Raw genomic sequence first — 24,160 nt, 5'->3', positions numbered from 1 at the left:
TACTGTTGCTTAATTAAGTACAAACATTTTTCTTGGGACACCTAAAGTATTCATAGCAAGGTAATATTACCACCTGCTTCCCGTTCCAAACAACATGCTATATTATCACCAACTCACTTATAAATAACCTTCATTCATCTTTATCATTTGTAATAAACCCAAGAAACTTACCAGCTGACTGCTGGAAATGTCCAAGATTTTCTCTATTTGTTTGATGTGCTGGGTCACTTTCTTTAAGAGCACTTTGAGTCGGTTCCCAATGACATGCACCTTCTCTTTGGCTTCAAGACAATCCTTGCCCTCTGCATTGACAAGTAGCTGGCAGGACATGTCTTGTAGAGATGCCACCTTTAGCTGAGATTCAAGCAGCTCGCGCTTGATTTGCTGTTACAAAAGACAAGGTCAACAATGTTCTCATACCGTATCTACACATTTTAAGTTTAGCTGAATTTGCATATTTTAAAATGAATTTACTTTATCAATTTTGCTTCCAAGGACAGTTGTAATGTGTCTTGCCTATAAACACCAGCTAAAATATTGGCTACTATATTACAGCTAGAGATTAGATCCTACTTAAAAATCACAGGGGCACATTTATTAAGGCCCATAGCTGGCGGTGGATCTGCTGAAGTTATGCAGAGGTGCCGGCCTCTCCATAAATTTGGCGCATCCAGTGCCAGTTTTAAATTTAAGACAGCTTCTGAGCTGTCTTACATTTAGACCTTTTTTTTCCCCTTAAAACAGGCGTAAAAATTTGTGAATGAGACGGGCCTGCCAGCGTGTCCCTTTCACCGCCACGCCCACTTATTTAGACCTGGCGTGAGAGGGGCGAAGTCGCAGATTGTGGCTAAACCAACTGGTTGCAGCACAATCGATGCCTGAAATACACCTAGAAGTTTTATTTTTTTGGTGTTGTGTCTATTACTTGTGTCAGACTTCTTGCCACAACATGAATGTTATGCATTTTTACACATTTTTACGCGTTGATGCAAAATTGCTGCTATGTGTGTAAAGTGGTGGGTGGCATTTTCACAATTTACCAGGTATCTACTTTTAGAGAATATATGGATATAGTGCATAATATGATTTTTCTTTATTTTATGTTTCAGATTTTATTTGTGCTTGTCAAAATTGTCTTGGCAAAAAGAATTGAGCAATTGAGCATTCACTGAAATGTATCAATGTCTATATCCATCCATCCATTTTGTACACTATTTTTTTGTTCAGTGACATCCCGTGTTCTGCCCAGTCGAGTTTAAGAATCATTACAGATCACGTCTGCCTCAGTTTTGGTATTTCTGTGGTGATTAGTGTGGTTATAGCACCATCTAGCGGTGTTAAGTTGTATTACACTTTGTTTTTCTGTTACAAAGACTGCTGCATTGTGGGTGGTGCAAAGCATTGTGGGAGTGCAAAGCATTCTGGGAAAGAGAAGTCTCCAGTCACCAGGACACATCAGCAGAGCAGTCCTATTCATGTCTCCTTCTCAAACTCCACCATCCTTGTAAATGCATATCTGGCGAGAGATCTACCTTTGTTTCAGGGACATATGTTATGCAGAGCTGTTCATTTAGTTGTAATTGTTACTCAGGGAGTTGCTACTACTGTTAGATAGACATGTAATCTTATGTACAGGCAGCCATTTTACCATGTGCTTCAGTGTTATGCAAATGTTACAGTACATGCTATTCTATACGTTATACATGTTATTTGTATTCTTGTAGTTTTACCGCACACTTGTACAATCTCTCACGCACACCGCGCAGAGAGTACATTCTGTTGACCAATAAACAAGTTAGACTACAAAGAGAACAGTCCTCTTATTTGGAAGAAAGACAGGAATGGTGTATGCTGAATGTCAGACTGCACACTTTGTGAACCTGTATAACGAAATTAACGCTAATATTACCGTTAACAGCTTGTGGTGATCCTGGAGAGTGTCGGCATCTAGACTTGGATTGATAGGGATGATTTCATTTCTTCTTCGGTCAATATTTTCTAACCAAAGTAGCAGACTATGGCTCATCTCATGGAAATCCTACCATAAAGCATAGTTAATAAAAAAAATAAGCATGAGGACTATGATTTTCTTGAACAACTGTATATATTTATGTTGAGAAGACCTAAACTCTATGACTGTCTGTCCGTCAGTTACCATAACGATAGAAGTGAATACGTCAGAGGCATCCCTCAGAGGTATAAGTCGTAAAATGCTTCCAAAGTATACCTATGACACACACTGTAAATGCAGGGTGAATGCCCTTCAATTCTACTTATTTTGCTAGGAATTCGTTAACCTTTACTGCAGATTGACTGTGATTAAAACTCCGGTTCAGTCATCTGTTTATCACAGAAATCACACTACTGGAACCTTTGGCACTGAAAATAAAATATAACTTATGTTGCAGAGGTGAATTCAATGGGAAACCAAAGTACAAAGTGGAAAAATATAAGTTTCTTATACTGTACCATAAATCTTTATTCTAATTGTTCTAAGTTCTGTGCCTTTGATAGTAATTAATCAATGCAAAGGCCAAATGAACAATTCCTAACGCTTCCCATTTCTACTCAGTATGCCAACTGACTTTTTTTCTTTAATTCTGTTTTATGGCGCCTTCATGAATAGTTGATAGAATAATGAGCTAAAGCCTTTATGTCTGGTAACTACGTGAAGATTAAAAGGTATGCTAAGATTGGGTTCAGATATACACAAGTCTGGTGTGTTTTAGAGCTCTATGCTGATCTAAGAAGAGGTGGGGGTATAGGAGGGTTACAGACATTAAGGCCGGGTTCAAACGTGACTTAAAAATACGCTGCGGTTTTTGGTGTGTTTCTGCAGCAAAAACACAACAAAACAACATGTACGTGTATTGCATGTGGTTTTTGCCACAGATAAGTTACCCTCTCCACTGTAAAGGGTGAAATCTGCAAGAGAAACTCACTGTATAAATTGACATGCTGTTGATTTTAAATCCGCAATGCCGCACATTTTCCATTGTCCTTTTTTTATGCGGCGTGTGGATGAGAACTCAGAAACAGAAATACTCATTCAGTTTGCTGGCACTTTACAACTCTGCAGATTTGCCACGGACAAATCTGCAACGGCAAATCCGCAGCAAATAAGTCACAAGTGACTCCAGCCTCAAAGGAGGCTGCATTATGGCTGCCTGAAAGCAGCCTTCTAAAACTGATCCCTACAGCATGACAGCTGCTAGAAATAAGTTTAATATAAGGAATTGTGTGTAGTTAACGCTGTCTAATAACCAGTATTATCACTGCTTACTGGAGACCTAATTTGTGGTTTTCTCAACTCTCCCAGATTCCTGACTATGATGTGATAAGGGGGCAGAAACATTTTATTGTATAACTGGAATAACTATGATGTTCGCCATAGTATATCAGGAAGGGCTTTTCTTCCCAACATACACTGATCAAGATCCATGCAGAGCTCAGGCAGGATTCATCATTCAGTTTTTTATGGTCCTAAAACTTTGCACCATGATGCTTTGCACTTCAAAACTCTTCAAGCTGGAGGTGATTTCTGCCCATTATCTGCAATGCTGGAAATCAAGTTTTATTACACAGATGTGTGCCTTCTGGTCTTTTCTCCTGGCTCGAGATATGCTAAGATGAGTACCGCAAAAATGACCAGTTCTGAAAAGAAACTTTTGTGTTAATGTCTGATAGAGTAACACAAATGTTTTGTATTCACAGGCGGTCATCTTGCACCACTCTTATCAGGATGTCTCGAGGCAAGAGGGGAGAAAAGACACATTGCAGGAAAGGGCAGATTCAGAACGATTTTTTTTTCTCAGTAAAAAGGGTAAGGAAGGCTAAGCATCGTGCTTAAGACCACAAAGTCATTCCTAATTAAAGCTGCAAAACAATAAAGGTGTTCTCCCGGAAAGGTAAAATTTAAAATACTGAAAAAAACATCTTATTATAAACTAAGTCCTGAATGCCTTTAATTACTTATAATGGCTCATTTCTTTTCCTAGGGGACAATCAGTGAAGGAGTTAAAATGGCTGCTGACAGATTTCTGGACATGGAATCCGTCCTCCTAATGACATTACAGTATGGCCTATGTAAACTCCGGTCTCTGCCAGTATGAACACTGCGAAGCTCTATTTTATGTGCAGATACCAGCTGAGATAAGTGCTCATCTTTGACCCTATGCGTCAGAATGGAGTTCACCTCACCTCGCACTTACAAGCTGAAGCATAGGAATGAGGATGAAATTCGCTGCTGTGGGGGAGAAGGGCCATTAGAAAGCACTTCTGCTGATGTGAAGGAGGTGAGGTGACTTCACACTTCTGAGGCAGACAGACAGTTAGCTCTTATCTCAGCTGGTATCGGCACATAATATACAGCTTCACAGTGCTGATATCGGCAGAGACCGGAGTTTACACAGGGCTCTGTGCTCTGCATTCTCACACAGGCCGTCCTGCAGGGTCATCAGGAGGACAGATTCCATGTCCAGGAATCTGACAGTGGCCATTTTAGCTCCTCAACTGACTATCCCCTAGACAAATGGGGTCATTTATCAAACTGGCCAATAGCAACCAATCAGGTTCCACCTTTTATTTTCAAAAGGAGCTGTGAAAAATAAAAGGTGGAATCTGATTGGTTGCTATGGGCAACTAAGCCAGTTCTACTTTACATCAGTTTGATAAATGGCCCCAAAACGTGCCATTATAAATAATTAAAGACATTTAAGCGTTTATTTAAATTTTTTTTTTTCTTTCCTGGAGAACACCTTTAATTAACATATCAATGATGAGAAGTCTGTATGTAAAATTAGAAAAATAATAGTTTTTTTTTTTTTCATTAAGAAGCTTGTTTTCAAGATAAATAGTAGCAACTAATATGACTTTCTAAAAAAAGGTCTCTAAAAGGCCTCTGAATAACAGTAAGGCAAATTATAGACCTGGCACTGCATTAAAGCATCCTGAAGTGAACAACGCCAATCCTCTAATGTACTGCCCACACGGTCCCATCTCAGGTTCATTTGTCTCAGCCGCTCTTGAAGCTCCTTGCTTTCTGAAGTATCTGCCTGAGTAAACTCTGAGCTGCACAGGTTAATGGACAGGACAATAGCTTTCCGACCATCCACAGCTTTCTGAAGTTCCTGAAACAAGGCAAAGAGAAAACAAAATGATGGCTAAGTGTAAACAAAGGCTTGACAATGACAGACAAAGATACAGCGGGAATTGCATAAAGACGGCAATATACACGGGCAGCCAAAGCAGTCTATGCCCCAATCCAACTGAGAAATGTAGCTGGACCAGAAAGCAGGGTGCTGACAACCAGAGGAATAGCCGTACAAAAATTCTGAGGTGTCCTGGATTGGTGAGCTATATATTAAAGGGGTTGTCTCCCTTAATAGAAAGCACTTACTAATGTATTGTTATTGTTCATATTGCCTTCTTTAATGGTTTGATAAATTTTTCTATCACATTACACACTGCTCGTTTCCATGGTTACAGCCACCATGCAATCTAGCAGCGATGGCTGTGCTTGCACGCTATAGCAAAAAGTTCCAGTCTATGCGCACTATCAGTGTCCCGGCCACAAGAGAGGCTGGCACTTTTTTCGTATAGCGTGCAAGCAAGGTAATCACTGATGGACTGCAGAATGGTCGCAACCCCTGGAAACGAGCAGCGTATAATGTGATGGAAAAATGATTGAAGCCAGCAAAGGTGGCAATATGGACAATCACAATACATTAGTAAGTGCCTTGTATTAACTTTGTCTACATGATAAATTATATTTGCTGACGTGAGACAACCTCTTTAACACAATCTGTGAATATATTAATTACTAAAATCAAGCAGGGATCATATGAATTATTAATGTACATTTATTATATCCAGAACTAACGAGCAACATCCAGGGTAGAGCCATAGTATTTGTCTGGATTCGCTCTGGTACATGTTGGTACAGTGGAAATGGTAGGGGGTTAATTGATGACTATGTTGTTTCATTATTTTAACACTTTAAGGGGCATTGAGGGAGGGGGGGGGGGGGCTCGGGGGTTTAGTCCGAAGTCCAAAAACCCCTTTACATCTACTAGGATTTAATCTTGCTACATGATGACACATAAAACTGAATGGTGATATGTAACATTTTAATTTGAATGTGCAATATTATATACGCGGGGCACAAAGAGCCCTAGAGGATTACCTTTAATTTCTTAATCCTTTGCTCAATCGTATGTATGTCAGTGCTAACATCCAGGCGCCTTAGCTGTGCAAGCTCCTCCTCTGTCTCTCCCAGCCAATCCCAAATGTTGTCGAGGTCTGAAATAAATTGCTGCCATTGCTGAAGTTTTTGTTTCATTCTGAGCTCCTTATTAAGGGCTTGTGCTTGGATTACTTCCCATCTCTCAATAACACCTGAGATGATAGAGGCATCAAAAACAGAGTTATAGTTGTAGAAATGTGACAAATATCTAAGTTTCTGTAGACAATATTGCGGAATAGCAAGTAGGAAAAAAGAACTATTTAACCGGCAAGCAGAGAAACCCATTCAGATGTATGGAATGTATTATTAAAGTTGCAGACATTTCTGCCACAAGTCTGCTCCATTTGAATATGACCTTAGTAAAGGAATTTACCAGCACTGACTGCTGATGATGGCCTTTCATTCAAAGTGAAAATGCTAATAGAAACGTTTATATCCTTGCGTCAGTTTCATATGAATGTGTGTGATCCCAGAAAATACTGTCCATGTGATGCCTGCATTTCCCAGACCGACTGTGGCTTGGCTGACCTGACGTCACTGCATCAACGTTATCTATGACGCTATGAGTTTCTAAAGGAAGAGAGAAAGCTTGAGGGTTAGTCAGATCTGATGGAATGGACTCCACCGGATCTGAAAAACTTGAGGCGCCAGGGGTTTATAGGAGTAAAGTGGAGAAGACAGAGTGGTATATAGACTGCTCAGGGTTTGCCAAGCAGACTAGAGTGTCTGCATGTGTGGGATATAAAGGGTAGAGGAAAATAGGGGGACCGGTGGGTGTTGGTAACACCTCAATTCTGCCTATTTCTGTAAACCCGTATTGAGCGCCAATAATGGTTGGTCGGTGAGAAGGTGTTTTAGTGTGGTGTAGGTGAAATACAGAAAAAAAATTCGAAAAAAATGAACATAAACACACTACACTGGGTCCCAAGTGCCTAGGAGACCGTTGCCTGTAGTGTCATACACGTCAATGTGTAGTAAATGAATAAGGCGAATGAGTTAAAAAAATAAGTAAAATCCCTTTTAAAAGGATACAAGTATAATAAAAATACTGAAGTATCGTATACTTATTTACTCACTTCACGAGGGGGGTGGTTTACTAGGATAAGCATTATACACCTGTAAACCAAACACCCCCCACAGCCTGGATCACTTCTAGAATCTTACAAGATGAAGGCAGCCAATTACACGGGTGCTTCTGTTCACTTGTCTTTATTAGGGTATATATCCGGCTCTTATTATACTTGTATCCTTTTCAAATGGATTTTACTTATTTGTTTTAACTAATTCGCCTTATTCATTTACTACACATGGACGTGTATGACACTACAGGCAACGGTCTCCTAGGCACTGGAGACCTAGTGTAGTGTGTTTATGTTCATTTTATTAAAAAAAAATTCTGTATATTTTTTTCTGTATTTCTAAGAAACCTACACCACACTAAAACACCTTCTCACCGACCAACCATTATTGGCGCTCAATACGGGTTTACAGAAATAGGCGGAATTGAGGTGTTACCATAACCCACCGGTCCCGCTATGAGTTTCTGCCAGACCAAAGGTCTACTAACCCATACCTACATGATGTGGTAAGGCACAGTAGACTCTGGATATTTTTCAGTGTATTTTCTTTACGAGGAAACAGCTTGTTGTTTCTAAGGAGTGAAATGAAGATGCTAAACACTATGGGGGACATTTTTCAAGACCAGCGTTTTCTTCACTGGTCTTGATCCCCCTGCCGGAAAATACACCAAATTTATGCAAAGGAACAGGCCTATCATAGATTTGGCTCACCCTGTGTGAGTCTAAAATCTATGACAGCCTCCTCGCTGCCGTAGATTTCTGTCTTTATTCATGCTAGAAAACCGGCTTAAATAAAGATAAATGTGCCAAGCCTGTCCTCGGCTCCTCCTGTCCTCTCCACGTCCCCTTTTCTCACCACTTCCGAGAAAGAGGAAAAGTCACAAATTGGTTTTTTTACACCACATTTTTTACGCCTAATTACGCCTATTGTGGCGTAATTAGCATAGTAAATATCCCTCTATATGATTTCCGGATCAAGTGAAGATCATCTCTCCTTAGATTATTTATTTTATTTCACTAAATTTCTTAACACCTTCCGATATTTTTGGCGATGGCAATTAATTAATGACGATGTATATAGTTTATTGCTTGTTTGATATTTCATTAGGAAATTGTAGTGAAGATAAAATGAATAATGCAGGGGGATATAATCTTCACTTGATCCACAATTTCCTTCATGTGCACATACTTTTCCTTGTTTTTGAACCTTTGTAAAAGACTATGCATTTTGAGCATTTTTAGCAAATATTGGTCGTTCTTATAACATATCTAACTTGCAGGAGTGGTTGACCTGTCTTCTAATGTCTACAGGAAAGAGTCCTGTTGAGTATGCATTACCTGCAGATTGTGTCTCTGTACTATTCAAGTTAATGAAACCAGACAGCTTTTCCTCTTCCTCTTTCAGATTGTCGTTTACTCGTCTCACAGTGTCTATGCTGCCCCGGCACTCTCCAAGAAGCTTCATCTGGAGTAAAAAGAGAAATGGAAATTGAATGTCCTACAGTATATCATCTATTGTAGGGTGTACATGTACAAACCGGATTCCAAAAAAGTTGGGACACTAAACAAATTGTGAATAAAAACTGAATGCAATGATGTGGAGATGGCAAATGTCAATATTTTATTTGTAATAGAACGTAGATGACAGATCAAACGTTTAATCCGAGTAAATGTATCATTTTAAAAGAAAAATAAGTTGATTCCAATTTTCACGGTGTCAACAAATCCCCAAAAAGTTGGGACAAGTAGCAATAACAGGCTGGAAAAAGTTAATTTGAGCATAACGAAGAGCTGGAAGACCAATTAACACTAATTAGGTCAATTGGCAACATGATTGGGTATAAAAAGAGCTTCTCAGAGTGGCAGTGTCTCTCAGAAGCCAAGATGGGTAGAGGATCACCAATTCCCACAATGTTGCGCAGAAAGATAGTGGAGCAATATCAGAAAGGTGTTACCCAGCGAAAAATTGCAAAGACTTTGCATCTATCATCATCAACTGTGCATAACATCATCCGAAGATTCAGAGAATCTGGAACAATCTCTGTGCGTAAGGGTCAAGGCCGTAAAACCATACTGGATGCCCGTGATCTCCGGGCCCTTAAACGACACTGCACCACAAACAGGAATGCTACTGTAAAGGAAATCACAGAATGGGCTCAGGAATACTTCCAGAAACCATTGTCAGTGAACACAATCCACCGTGCCATCCGCCGTTGCCAGCTGAAACTCTACAGTGCAAAGAAGAAGCCATTTCTAAGCAAGATCCACAAGCTCAGGCGTTTTCACTGGGCCAGGGATCATTTAAAATGGAATGTGGCAAAATAGAAGACTGTTCTGTGGTCAGACGAGTCACGATTTGAAGTTCTTTTTGGAAATCTGGGACGCCATGTCATCCGGACCAAAGAGGACAAGGACAACCCAAGTTGTTATCAACGCTCAGTTCAGAAGCCTGGGCAGCTTGCATGTCTGGAAAGGCACCATCAATGCAGAAAAATATATTCAGGTTCTAGAACAACATATGCTCCCATCCAGACGTCATCTCTTTCAGGGAAGACCCTGCATTTTTCAACAAGATAATGCCAGACCACATTCTGCATCAATCACAACATCATGGCTGCGTAGGAGAAGGATCCGGGTACTGAAATGGCCAGTCTGCAGTCCAGATCTTTCACCTATAGAGAACATTTGGCGCATCATAAAGAGGAAGGTGCAACAAAGAAGGCCCAAGACGATTGAACAGTTAGAGGCCTGTATTAGACAAGAATGGGAGAGCATTCCTATTTCTAAACTTGAGAAACTGGTCTCCTCGGTCCCCAGACGTCTGTTGAGTGTTGTAAGAAGAAGGGGAGATGCCACACAGTGGTGAAAATGGCCTTGTCCCAACTTTTTGGGGATTTGTTGACACCATGAAATTCTGATTCAACATATTTTTCCCTTAAAATGGTACATTTTCTCAGTTTAAACTTTTGTTCCGTGATTTATGTTCTATTCTGAATAAAATATTAGAAGTTGGCACCTCCACATCATTGCATTCAGTTTTTATTCACGATTTGTATAGTGTCCCAACTTTTTTGGAATCCGGTTTGTATAAAGTATGACCGTATGCAACATTTACATTTAGAAATGTATAACTATTTCTGTGTGTGTTTCATTAAAATGTAAAGTCTAGTAGAGGGAGGAAGAATAGCAGGCCAAAGTATGCAACTAAAGAGCTTTGTGGTTTATTCCATGTTATAGGTGGAAAAGTATAAAGTTAAATCATAACTAACCTGTAATATTACACCTGTAATCATTGTACAATATTATAAAGGAACATAATCTGTTGACATGGAATTCATGGGAAATTTTAATTGCTGTTGCTAAAAGAAGCACTTCCAGCCACCACTTTGCCGGCCTCGTGTTCGGCTTTGTTTTAGAGATAGGTGCGGGGGTCACATCAGATAATGCGGATATATCCAAGCTATATGCCCCCATCGTCTGAAATAGGAATACCCCATTAAACATGTTCTAAACAGCCCAAAAAAGATTTTTCTAATATACCGGTACTTTATTAATCAATTATTCTGTTTTCCTTCTCAAATAGGGACCCAAAGTCCTGGGTGCTATAGCTCTTTAGAATCAGTATTCTGGAGTATGGATTTCACTGGGGCCACAAATCACTGCTCCTGCCTGTGCCCCCATCAAGTTTGGCTAATTTCTGGCACAGTACATTGGTACCTATGTGCCAGGCTACATGAACACAACCTTTTTTTTTAATGGCCATCACACATGCATCTTAAGACCAATGGTAGTCTATGTCACACGGCAGTTTTTTTGATGGCCAATGAATAACGGACGTCAAAAAATAGAACATATTCTATCTTGTCCATTTTCACTGAGCGACAGCCCCCATACAATTGAATGGGACCATTTTTAGTGTCTGTTTCTCAGAAAGCACTAGTGAAAAAGCACTTCTGTTAAAAAAATAACCGTTTATCCGTTTTTAATGGATGGTTTTGTTTCACGGTCGTGTGCATGTAGCCTTATGCCAGGATTTAACTGAGCGGAGCAGCCTCCTCCTGCCTGAGGCCAGCTCCGCTGAAAGATCTCCACAACATATTGCTACTTCTGTACTGATGCTGAGCGTAGCGGGCTTAGGCAGGGATTCACTCCACTCAGCAAAATCCCTGCATAACACATCGGTATAGGGTACTGGGTGTGTGCTGTTCCAGAATTTAGCCAAGCCTTGAAATGAGTACTCCAGTACAGTGCTGACATGGCCGAACGGTACTAGAATACCGATTTTAAAGCACTATAGCACCCAGGACTTTGAATCCCTATTTGAGAAGGAACACAGCATAATTGATCATTAAGTATATTACAAAAATTAGGGCCATTTAGAACATGTTTAAGGAAAGTTAAGTAAAATATATCTTTGAAAAAAATAAATTCCTTACCACCAGGTCTAACCTACAGTTTTAGAGGAATCCACAGTCTAACCAAATGGGAATTCGGTTAGAATTTCAAAGTGGAGACTATGCTCAACTCAATATTTCATATATATAATTAGAAATCATTCCAATAATCACTTAATATCGTTAGCTGTATTGCACTTGATGTTGAGTTATCAATAAGTTCAGCCCTAGGTCTGCAGCTTTAAGGCCTTGATTCTGCATGGCCAGGAGATTATTGATGATGCAGACAGGCAGCTCTGACATTTCAGAAGCACTGGCATGAAATAAACGCAGCGGACCCCCAGGGGTAATACTTACATAACCAGTGTAACTTGAATCTAACTCCGGCCCAGTGGGTGTCCTGCTGCGAATGACATTCTCTGTCTGCTGTAAATGAAAACGACTGGCATCCAGTGCTTTGTCCAGTTGACAGATCTGTGTTTCTAACAAAATGGACTCTCCTGAGGTAGAAGGAAAACAGTTCTATCAATTACAGTCCTTGGGCTTACCAAATTTCTACAGCTAATGAAAGCTCCAACATATAGAAAGATCTAGTGCAGCTAGCATGCAGAGAATACCATTAGTAAAACTGCCTGTGTAGATTGTGTTAAGAATGAAGCCAGAATATTGATTTTACCTCCTTTGTCGAAATATTACAAGATCTACATATTGGCTAATGACATCACACATTGAAGAGACTGAGATGGTATGAAGCTGACCATACACATTAGATATAAGTTGGTCGAACCCATCAATTTTGGTAGTACCAGCCAACCATCTAGTGTGTATGGGGGCCTCCCGACTATCCCCCGACTGCAGATGCTGGAAGAGATAAGGATCAGGCAGTGGCTTTCTTCCATCTCACCGTTCAGTAGATGAATGGGTTGGTGCAAACAGCTTTTGGCCAAACACTTATCTGATATGCAAAGAAAGCTGACTTTTTGGCGGCAGCTAAGTTAATGTCTAACCCGCAGAAAAGACTTGAAACAAAGCTAGGGATTTAGTACAGCCAAAACAGACACCCATTCGTAGCTACTGTAGCTGTTTCTCCTCCTTCATACAGAGCTGGGTGCAGGCTTTTGAGCTCTGAGGGGTACTGGTTCTCCTTAGAGAGACCCACCTGGTATGGAGCCTTACAGGCAATGCTCAGTGGAAATCATGCAAATTAGTTCTCTGTAGAATAAAGCCTGTATTACACAGGGAGATTGAGCGAGCCATTATCAGGAGGAAAGCCTACCCTCCCGACAATCACCTGCTGGCTAGTGGAGGAGACCACTGCTATTACATACAGCAATCTCCTCCGCAGCATGGGGAGGAGTGATCGCTATGCCATCGCTTGTCCCCATGCTGTCCAGTAATTTGCCGGCGGCTGATCGTAATTAGACAGCACAATCTGCCGCTGGCAAAAGATGATTTTTAAGCGTGTTTAAGAGAGCATTTGCTTGTTGATTGGGCAACCGGTGGCAGTATTACACTGCAAGATGATCGGTAACGAGCATTCATACAAACACTCATTAGCGATCATCTGCTGAAAAATCGGCAGGTGTAATACAGCCTTAGGGTTGGCTCAAAGTCTGAAAACATTTGTCCTTGTCTTTTTTCATCTCAATTTAGGTGAATTTTCAATTTTCTTTTTTTAATTCAGCCAACAGAAAGGATACATTCTCCAGGGCTGGAGATCTTTTCATACACAGGCAAAAACTGAATTGTTACTTTGAATACTTTTAATTTTTTTTATTTGCTACTGGTCAAAGCGGTCCCTGCTCATGACTCATTCCTCCTACTAACAACATCTTTTCAGAAACCTTGATTTTCCTGTGGAAAATATGTGCAAATGCTTTCTGCTTGATTGCATTTAGTAAATTATATGGACTCTGATTAACAACATTGTCCCTTTAAATCCATTTGCCATGTCCAATGTTTCCGAGAAATGTGATGGCTCACAAATGACTCATCTTTTTCAGTGGCTGTATATAGAACATTTTATACAACCATTTAACTTATTTTAATGTCTTCCGAGCTCACAGGTATTTTCCTGGAGGAAATTCTGATCTGCTTTAAAGAAAGCAAAATGCAAACGTACAAGCCATGCTGATAGTACAATATGTAATGCAGTGGTCTCCAACTTCGGGCTCTCAGGTTGCTGGGAGTTGTAGTGAGAGGCCCATGATGTAATATATGTGCCGCAAAAATTTGGTTCATGAAACTGCAGATGCTTATGGGCATTCAGCAAATGTAGGATGAATAATAACAGGAGCTGTATGTGCACCTTCCTCATGTCTAAATTCATGGGACTAAAGCGCTGCAGATGATGCTGTATATTACTATCGGTACATCTTGTGCTCATCTAAATTAACTTTATTTGTACAAACCGAGAAGGGGCCTTCTCAACAAAGCCTATCATTATAGGTCAATGAGCTAAACATGATTAAAATCTCTGTATTAGCTCCAGATATGCCCTTCCCCCACCTTTTTTTTAACTCTTTCTCATCGGGTTTCCCTGTTTCAAAGATCAGGTTTGGGGCATCCTTCATAAGCGCTTGGAAATAGGGAAACCATGACAATCAAGGTCTACGGAAGAGGGGGTGCTACCAGTGAGTAGCAGGGTGTGTTCCAGGCAAATCTGCGTGTACTGTTTTTAGGTAGAGATTGGATTTAACAATGGATAGAGTACTATTAAAGAAGAGAAGATAGGGCTAGCTGATTAATTGCAATGAAAATGTATTAAGATTTCTAGGAGAAACATGCAGAATGGTGAGTGCACGTGAAGTCAGCATTAAAAGTGATCTTGTGGATCTTGTACAAAGCTGTGATAAGAAATGAGCTACTTCTGCATTGTTATCTTGTATATCGGCATTTAGCCTACCAGCGGACTGTTTCAGAACATTTTCAGTAAATTTAATATAGGCTTCAGGACTTTCAGGAATTTCTACATCTGTAAAGATAAACGAGAAGCTAAGTACGTACGATATGTGTACATTTCCTGGATCCCGTGTTATCACCATTGTGGGACCAGCGACGTTTCAAGTACGGCAACAATCTTACACATTAAAGTCTGCACTGTACTAGAATAGAGACATGTTTTGAGGTCCATGTTGTTTTTCCAATTTACGAATAATAAACCTACAATTTCTTTTTTGATATTCTACACAAAACTGTATTTTCTTAAATATTTTAGATATAAAAAATTGAGAACACCTGTATAAACTGTAGACTAGCATGAAGAGTTAAAACTAATCAGGAAAATCCTAAAATACATTACCAGTATAACCCGTGGCTCCTTGAGAGAAGTAATTTTGGACTCGTTCATCATCGTCTTCTTCATCTGAGTCTAATACTTGAGAAACGGCAGTTTCCAAGTCCCGACTAAAGTCATAGTCATGATCCCATTCCAGGGGGATAGAGTCCACACTTGCAGGAGTATCCCGACCTGATCTTTCACTCCTCATAGGAACAACTAGTGACAGTGAGTGGTTTGATGAGGGTAAAGGTGAAGGTGAGCCACCAGCAGTTTTTGTGTGCCATGCCAGATCAGATAGATCTGCTGCTTCATCACCATCCATTTCTCTGTCAGAGAAGTCATGCTCATCATCAGTCAACTAGAAGAAACAGCAATGCACAAAAAAAGGATGAGGGCTTATCTACTGTTGAAAAACGAAACTTATTTCTTCAGTTTTGGTATAGATGTTTTAAAGAGACTGATGCAGAGTACTGCCATGGCCTATTGGGCACTTATGGGCAACAGTTGCCACCCTCAACAATCCTGAACACTACCTTTTTGATTAGGATACATCTAAAACATTATTAATAATAATTATTAACATTTAGGAAAATGAACCATTTCAAGCTACCACATACACCATGATAATCTAATTTCCTTACATAACCAATTCTATCTTTCAATCAGTGTCTATATCACCCACTGGGGTATACCGTTGTACTGCCAATAATAATCCAGAAAGACAGGCGTGAAGAATTCTGGGTGAAGATCTTCCCTGCCACTGCACTCATTGCTCACTATCTAAAGGTACTGTACATTATTTAAATTGAGTAGTTATCAAAACACGAATCAAACTTACCGGAAGACGAATTAACTTTTTGTGATATCGCTCGACGCGACCGAAGACCTCTAGGCAGTATCTTCGAAGTTCATCCAGCTCCTCCTCAATAACAGCTGCGTCTAGAGGCTCGCTCTTTTCTATCAGCTGCTCTCCTTGAGTAATAATTTGATCAATCTTATTGTTGTTTAATGCTATTTCTTGCTGAAAGGCCTGGGGGGAAAAAGCAGATGGATTTTATGAGAGGTTTCTTAAAACCAATGAGATTATTCCATCACGTATCTCTATTACTATATGGATCATCTCTAACCTTTCTCAAGGTCCTTTATAATACTACCTTTACTGACCTTTCCACAATACCACGATTCTGCTTGACATTTTATTACTGTCATCCTAACTCCATAGTCTACTTTTCTTTTAAATATATAGAAACATGATAAAGATGATAAAACTTTTAAACGGAAATCCTTTGTTTTCTTTTAGGCCTCTTGCACACGAATGTGCCGTGTTTTGCGATTCGCAAATTGCGGATCCGCAAAACACGGATGTCACCTGTGTGCCTTCTGCAATTTGCACACAAAACGTACAAGAATAGGACATGATCTATCATTTTTGTGGGGCCACGGAACGGAGCAATGGATGCGGACAGCACATGGAGTGCTGTCCGCATCTTTTGCGGCCCCATTGAAGTGAATAGGTCTGCACCCGAGCCACAAAAAATGCGGCTCTGATGCGGAACCAAACCACGGTTGTGTGCAAGAGGCCTTAGTGGGATACCACGAAACCAGAGTATGAGGAGCCTTGCTATAGCATGACTGTCTGCACTTGACAACTGACAACTTTTTTGGAAAAGCAAATTGGCATATGACACATTCCTTGGTATGGGTAAAAACGTGTCATAGAAATGACAACTATGGACTGCAATAATAATAAAAGTGCAGTTGCAACATCATATACTTGGGGAGCTAAAGAAGAAAAAAGAGAAGTGGTCCAAACTTCTTATACCAGTAAAAACAATAAAGAGACTCCTGTGGCTATCTCCCCGAGTTCAGGGTTTGAACAGTCTTCTGCACTCACGGTCGCTGCAGTTCACACCATGTAGAAAAATGGATTCATGCAGATTCACATGATGTCCTCTCCTTAGGAACAAACAAACAGTCTTCCCCCAACAAAACTTGTAATGATATTGCACAGCACATGGGTCAATCCAGTAAGGGAGCATTCACACGGTCCGCAAAACATGGATACTGCCATGTGCACACCGCATCACTGTGTGGACCACTTGACTTCAATGGGTCCATAGTCCGCATGTGGCGGTGAAGTACTGGACATGTCTAATCTGTTGTGGCGTGGCTGCACACATGCGGAAGCACACCAACATCCATTTTTGTACTTGGTGTGACCTGCAGTGACCGAGACTACTGGAGATGTTTCATACCTGCACTAGGGGTGATAGCCACAGGATTCTATTTATTCTTATGGACTGCAATAATGTGGAAACCATACTGTTGCAGTGAATACAGGCAGTACAAGCCTATCATGCACAGACAAACAAGACATACAATCACTTTGCAATAGCTAATTTTTCATATTTATTGGGAGTTTTAACTTTTGGGATTATTTGAAGAATCATTATACTATTAAATCTTTATATTGCATTTCAACCCATTTAAAATCTTAAAAGTGTTGTCCAGAGAGAAAATAAAGCACTTAAAACATCAGCATGCCTGCCGCTTTCCACTTCCTGCTGCAGCCATGACATCCTTGCCAATCTCCACTTCTTGCTGCATCAATGAAGACCTGACAATGGAGCATATGGACACTGCAGCCAATCACTGGTCCCTCTGTCGGGACATCATCAATGCAGCAGGATAGCAGGATGTGCAGACTGTCAAGGGACAGAGCAGCCTTGGAATGGGAGGAATAGGCAACTGGAGGTTTGCGTATGCATTTTTTCCAACATACGGATCTGTGTTAAATATATTGGGCCACATTTACTACTGTGAGTGCCTACCTAAATTTTGGATTACTTTATGCCAAAAGTGACATCAAGAGAAAGTTTTTGTGCCTATTCTAAATAATAGTGGGGGTCACTTATTAAGACCGGCGTTTTAGAAATCAGTCTTAATAGTCCATTTAGCTGGCGGTGGATCTGCCGAAGTTGTGCAGAGGCTCCCCACTCTACATAACTTTGGTGCATCCAGCGCCTGTCTAAATGAAAGCCAGCTCCCTTGCTGGCTTAACTTTAGACCATTTTCTATACCTAAAACAATTGTACAGTAAAAAAAAAAAATAATGAATGAGACGGGCCTACCGGCCCCAATTTTGTAGACCTGCCGTGAGCGGGGAAAATTTGCAGATTGTGGTGCAAATAACTGTTGCACCACAATTTGTGCCAGAAATGCTCCTAATATAATACCTATTTCTGGATATCAAATGACCCCATGTGTGTTTTAATGATATAGGGTGGTGGCTTTGTGAGAGAGGTGGAGTGTGGCCTAAGATGTCCCATTTTGCACCAAAACTACACAAATCTGACATGATATTCTGTCTACAAATAAGCCAACCAATAGTTGGTATAGGTTAAGGCAAAAATGTCTATCAATGCACCACGTTTATTATCATCTTATCTAGCCAGCCAAACTTTACACCTTCTACAGGTTTAGTAAATCTGTACCATTGTTTTCCTCTGAGCAACCACTTTAACATTTTTACGCTTCTATCCAGGCAATTGAGACTGCGAAACATATCAAGAGATCATATTAGCGAAGTCTATCTCACACGACTGATTTCCAGAATGAAGGGCACTACAGAATGCTCAGTTCTTTACACGGCACTCAAATGAATAGAGGTTTTCTGAGAATGTTGTGCTACATTTTCAGTAAAAGATATGTCTTAGCAATCTATATAGCTCCTTCAATTATGGTGGTTGAACATCAGCTTTTCCCTTGTATCTAATACATATAAACATATATTATTTAGATATGATGGCTCCTGTGACTATAATTTTGTGCGGTAAATCCTGATATGACAATGTGTCTAGTTTTTTTTCTAGGGACACAGGTAACAAATATCAGATTTATTTTTTTTTGCTACATCTTTGTCTCATCTACATATAATAATAGTGTGAACATTGTCAGTTGCGTGGAAAACTGCTAGTATGTCCACAGATCCAGCACAGTATCATGTAGGCTTACATGGTGCCTTTGGAGGACCATGGTCATGCCGACTCCAGGTAGAGATAATGACAATCTTTCAAGCAGTTCTCTTCTCTGCATAATTGAAGGTGAATCCGAGTGAAGAGTGAACCTCTATGACTAAAATGATTCATCTATAACTTCATTTTCTACCAATTTACTGCTTACCTTCAGCTGTTTAATTTTTGCCTGCACATCACATTCAGAGAAATGCTCAATGTTTGTCAACTGGAGGTCCATTTCTGTTAACCACACTAAAATGCTGTCACGCGCAGTCTCAAATTCTTCTCGCTGACCAATAGAATGCTGTAAAGATATCAACCAGAAGTGATTGAAGTACATTGGGCTGAAAATACTTTTACGCATAACTGAGAAGGAAAGATAGATAAATAATTTTAAATGAGTAACGCTTAGGCTATGTTCACATGCCGGTTTAGGCATTCCAGTTGTCAGTTCTGGCAGAGGAGCACACTACCAGAATTACTGTATAGTATGCGGCATAGACAAACACCACCGCATACTTGGATCTCCATTGACTATAGAGAGATCCTATGGAGATCCGTTGAGTTTTTGGCATTTATGCAAGATGCCGGTCAGATCCCATTATAGTCAATGGGGATCCGGCAGTACACGGCAGTGTCTGGCTATGTCGGATGTGGTAACTCCGGTAGTCAGTTCCTTTGACTACAGGAATGCCTAAGCAGAGATGAGAATTAGTAGCATTACTATTCCACAACATTTTTTCGTGTCAGGGGTCTCCTGTCTTCAGTTCTGGGGCCTGTTAACAGAATAGGTGAAAGGCTTCCTGATCCAACCACTGTGACCCAACTGATCACAAAGACGTATCTGAGATCCGATGAAAATATCACTGTTCTGTAGGATAATGTATGGTTGGGCATATATCCATGAAAAAAAAAACTCCCATACAAAACATAACTGTAATGTCAAAATATGTAAAAAACACACCAGATCCAACATGTTGTGTGTTATCATATGTTCTCTGGTGGTTTAATATCTGCCATCCTGAGAATTAGTCTGATATTTGTATCCCCTGATGAACCTTTTGACCTGCATAAGGGAAAGTTTTTGGATCTTTTTAGGGTAATAAAGTCTTCACGTACAGCCACCAATAAGTGGAGTTGCTCCTTTTGGGATGAGTGCAGCCTCATATTTATTAATTTGTTTTATGCACTTATATAGCGCTACTATATTCTGTAACGCTTTACCGGCATTAGGCATCAAGTTTCCTATCAGTATGTCTTTGGAGTGTGGGATGAAACCAGAGTACCCAGAGGAAACCGCAAACATGGGGAGAACATACAAACTCCATGGAGATGTTGTTCTTGGTCAGATTCCAACCTAGGACCCCAGCGCTGCAAGGCACCAGTGCTAACCACTGAGCCCCCGTGCTGCCCAGACTTTTACTGAGCAGCATGGCGCATGTTTGACTGCTGCTCAATTTACACAGGGAACTTTGGGACTGGCTAAACCTAGTTGTTAGACCCTCACGGATCAGAAACATCATCTATCTTGTGAACAGATGATAAATTACAATCTTGGGCCAATTCTATAGGTTCATTCCTGTAATTGCTGTATCACTGAACTTAAAGTACTGCTCTACATTTGTCAAAATTGAAATGAGTCAACTAATAATTATTCAGAAAGCATCTATATAAAACAAACCTTCAGTCTTCTGAGGATGGAGGTGACCCTTCTCTGCAAGTTGTCCCACCGCTGGTTTCCTTCATGAACCATCTGCTTTAGCTTACATGCAGAGTCTGTGCGGTTTTCCCGGGCCAGGCGGCGATACTGTTTGTTTATAAGCTCCAGTTGTGTAAGACTCTCATGAACTTGCCTTTGGAAAGCCTAAAACGTATATGTGCATGTTAAGTAGGCTTCTCTATGAAGACTGTCCATGGATGCGGTGTACATACCATATACTATAAATATTTTATAGCATATTTTAACACTTTAAACTATAGAAAATGAAATGATCTAACGATGCCTGGCTAAATACATGCATATCATTACCACTACATGGTCAGAAAGTTATCAATGATACCAAGGCACTGGGATCTCTTTAAAGGAAATGTCACACCAGTGACCATGTCATAGACATATGTGTGCACACTAGTTAGGATATGATCAGTATTTAAAATAAGATATCGCTTTATAGATTAACAAACCAATAATATATGTGTAGATAGAAATATATTTCTTTCTATCAGCTATTTTCTGCAATGGAAAGGAACAGGTGCCTTGGTAGTAGCAGCTGGGAAAGCTGTAGACAGCTGTGATAAAAAATCACTTTCATATGTCTCATGTCACACTGACTCATGGACAATTCACAAATACTCTCTTGTATCTATTTCCCAGTTGCCAAAATGTATTTGTCATTTGACAATTATGAGTTAATGTAACAAGTGCATTTAGTGCTTAAATGTCATTTGATTTTTATAAATTTATTTTTATATTATTTCTGAATGTATATTGACCTCAAATTTTTTCAGCTCCTCTTTGGCCACTGTATAGAGCACACCGGAAGAACTAGGGAAAGCAGCGGTCCTTTCCGAAATCTTCAACCAGTCTTCAAACCGTGAAAAATCATCCAGGAATTTCTGCCACAGTCTCCAGGTCTCTTCAATTCTAGAAGGAGAAGTAGAAAGTATTGATCCGGTGACGCTCCTGCGAGTGGCATCAGCCCTTACCTGCTCAAGTCAGTGTTGGCTCCTGTCCACTTCTGAATGATTTACAAGCAACAGGTGGGGCAGTGAAGGAAAATTTAAAACCGGGGGCGACTCGCCAGGGCATGGCATTTACACTTGAAAGATGTACAACTGCTTCTGCTGGATTAAACCAGTTGCTTTCTAGCTGCAGCAGTACACTGAGGCTGAACAAAAGGGCATTATAAATGTGCTGGGGCTCGATGAACATAGAGAATGAATGAGACCGGTATGCTAGTGTTACACTGTTTACTCTGCTGCACAGTCTATGCCCACATGGGTCAGCCTGCTGAATAACTAAATCAGCACACTCCGGTTTACCAGGATCGAAAACGTCCTCCAAACAGATGTATATTACTATAATTCAAATACAAATTTCAAATAAAAGCATTTATTAGATGGAGATTACAGTGGTTCTCTGGGAATAAAGAAAACAAAATTACGGAAAATACTTAAATATTACTTTATTATGAATATATTCCCAAATACCTTTCATTAGCTATAATGTCTAGGGAGCAATTAAATGGCCGCCAACCTATTAGTGCACACAAAACCTGTCCTAATCACACAGGAGGACAAGTTTATTCACAACACTGAGCTAAAGAGCTGCCTCACCCTCCTCTCCTACTTGTCAGGGATTATGAGCCTGAATACAGCTGATAAGATCTTCAGCTGAATCTCTGTAGGAATGGAGTACGCGAGGAGACATGAAGAAAAGAGAGTGGAGGTTGTGGCTACTGCAGCAGCACTTGTATGCAGTCTCCATTACCACAGCCCCAAATTACCACAGTCTGTCTTGTCCATCCTCTCTGTACTTCATGTCTCCTCATGAACTCCAGTCCTACAGAGATTCAGCTGAAGGTCCTATCATCTGTATTCAGGATCATAATCCCTGACAAGTAGAGCACAGAGGAAAATCAGACAGCTCTTTAGCTCAGCGTTCTGAAGTAACTTGTCTGCTTTGTATGTGATTAGGACAGGTTTTGTGCATACTAATAGGACAGCAGCCATTTTATTTCTCCTAATAACAACTCCCTAGACAATTATTAAAATGATCCATTATAACTAATGAAAGGTATTTGGGAATATATTTATAATAAAGTAATATTTAAGTATATTCATTTTCTTAATTCACAAAGAACCCCTTTAAGCTGCATTCATATTTGCCTTGGAGGCTCTGTTCAAAATGGAAGCCACGACTGTGCTGGATTCATTGCAAGGCAGATATCAATGGGGCCAGACAAACCTCATTTACTTATAATGGGGTCTACCACGGCTTAGTTGTTGTTGTTTTTTGTCATTTTCATGGCAAGAATAGTGATGCATGAGGCACTATCTTTCCTGTCAAAACTCTGACAGAATTGCCAGCAAAGGCTTCTAACAGAGCCTCCAAAGCAACCGTGAAGATGATGTAAGATCTTTACTTTTGCAGTTTGAATATTTCCCAACCTAGAAACAAATGAATCCCTCTATTTCTATACTAAATACTGTACTGTACTGCAAAGAGGGATTTTCCCTGGTCATTAGTTGGTGGTGAACAATGGCTTACAAACCACAGATAAAAGCACAACAGCTAAATAGGTACTGTCCATGTAAAACATCTTCAGTGAGAGTTTAATGACAGATGTATGAGAGAAGTACTAACGGTGTGAGTTGGTAAGGCTTGTCAAAGGGCATGGGCATGGCAGAGGTTGAATTTGGCCACATCTGATGATTAGGAGCTATGTTAGTGATATGAATAAGTTTATATGGATTTTGAATTGTATTTTATAGGTATTTTTAGCTTCCAATGGAGTGACTGAGCGTGTGTATTGTCAGAGATGTAAGAAGAGAGGTGGAGAGAAATAAGATCTTAATAGCATCCTGAGTGGTTGTTACTTCTCTTATCCCAAAATAATGAGGGAAACTCGAGAATGTGTGATCTGGACAAGTCTTTCTTCTGGAGCTCAAGTGCAACAGTGCTGTAGTTTTCCTTCAGGAGTATCTTACTTACTTGAGTCTCCTCTCCATAGACATAGCACAGATGTTCCTCCACCTACGGTCCAGACTACGAGTAGCCTGCTGGATGGAATCACACTCGGTGTCGTTGGCACAGGCATCACAGTCGTGAAGAAGAACTTCACAGAGATTGAGAACTGACGCAACACCTGTACTGTGTTTCTCTATGTCTCTCTGCAGTTCCTGCAACAGATGACCTAAAGTGTCAAACTGGTGTAAATGCTTTTTCACCCAATTTACCTGGAATATTAACGTATAGTTAGGCATGTACAGCCAATTATACATTTCCACTCCAGCAAGTACATGGAAATGACAACATTATAAGACTAACAATACACAATCTTCACACTATAACACATACTATAGACATTGAGGATGTAATTCCATCCAAAGTATTTATCAACCTGCCAGAACTTGTCAAGTTCTGT

At 40.2% G+C, this 24,160-nt stretch overlaps 1 protein-coding gene across 5 annotated transcripts in view; it reads right to left on the bottom strand.

Annotated features, from left to right (window-relative positions):
• The window catches only part of SYNE1 (spectrin repeat containing nuclear envelope protein 1), a 413,129-nt gene that overhangs the window by 10,929 nt on the left and 378,040 nt on the right, over positions 1–24,160 (bottom strand). For 3 of the 5 annotated variants that reach the window (XM_040429494.1, XM_040429495.1, XM_040429498.1), the window contains 13 exons: positions 23,728–23,915; positions 21,507–21,657; positions 20,695–20,877; positions 19,180–19,317; positions 15,836–16,027; positions 15,019–15,355; positions 14,623–14,691; positions 12,075–12,217; positions 8,662–8,788; positions 6,185–6,396; positions 4,929–5,129; positions 1,910–2,038; positions 172–384 (listed from right to left, as the gene is read on the bottom strand). In XM_040429494.1, the coding sequence (XP_040285428.1) occupies positions 172–384; positions 1,910–2,038; positions 4,929–5,129; positions 6,185–6,396; positions 8,662–8,788; positions 12,075–12,217; positions 14,623–14,691; positions 15,019–15,355; positions 15,836–16,027; positions 19,180–19,317; positions 20,695–20,877; positions 21,507–21,657; positions 23,728–23,915 (2,283 nt within the window). The remainder of the gene's footprint in view (positions 1–171; positions 385–1,909; positions 2,039–4,928; positions 5,130–6,184; positions 6,397–8,661; positions 8,789–12,074; positions 12,218–14,622; positions 14,692–15,018; positions 15,356–15,835; positions 16,028–19,179; positions 19,318–20,694; positions 20,878–21,506; positions 21,658–23,727; positions 23,916–24,160) is intronic. The other 2 variants (XM_040429497.1, XM_040429496.1) reach the window with 1 other exon arrangement.

The sequence above is a fragment of the Bufo bufo genome, chromosome 4, assembly GCF_905171765.1.
Source record: "Bufo bufo chromosome 4, aBufBuf1.1, whole genome shotgun sequence".
In the NCBI taxonomy this organism is placed as follows: domain Eukaryota; kingdom Metazoa; phylum Chordata; class Amphibia; order Anura; family Bufonidae; genus Bufo; species Bufo bufo.
The sequence above is the reverse complement of the archived record's forward strand: the minus strand, read 5'-3'. Positions and strand labels throughout refer to the sequence as shown.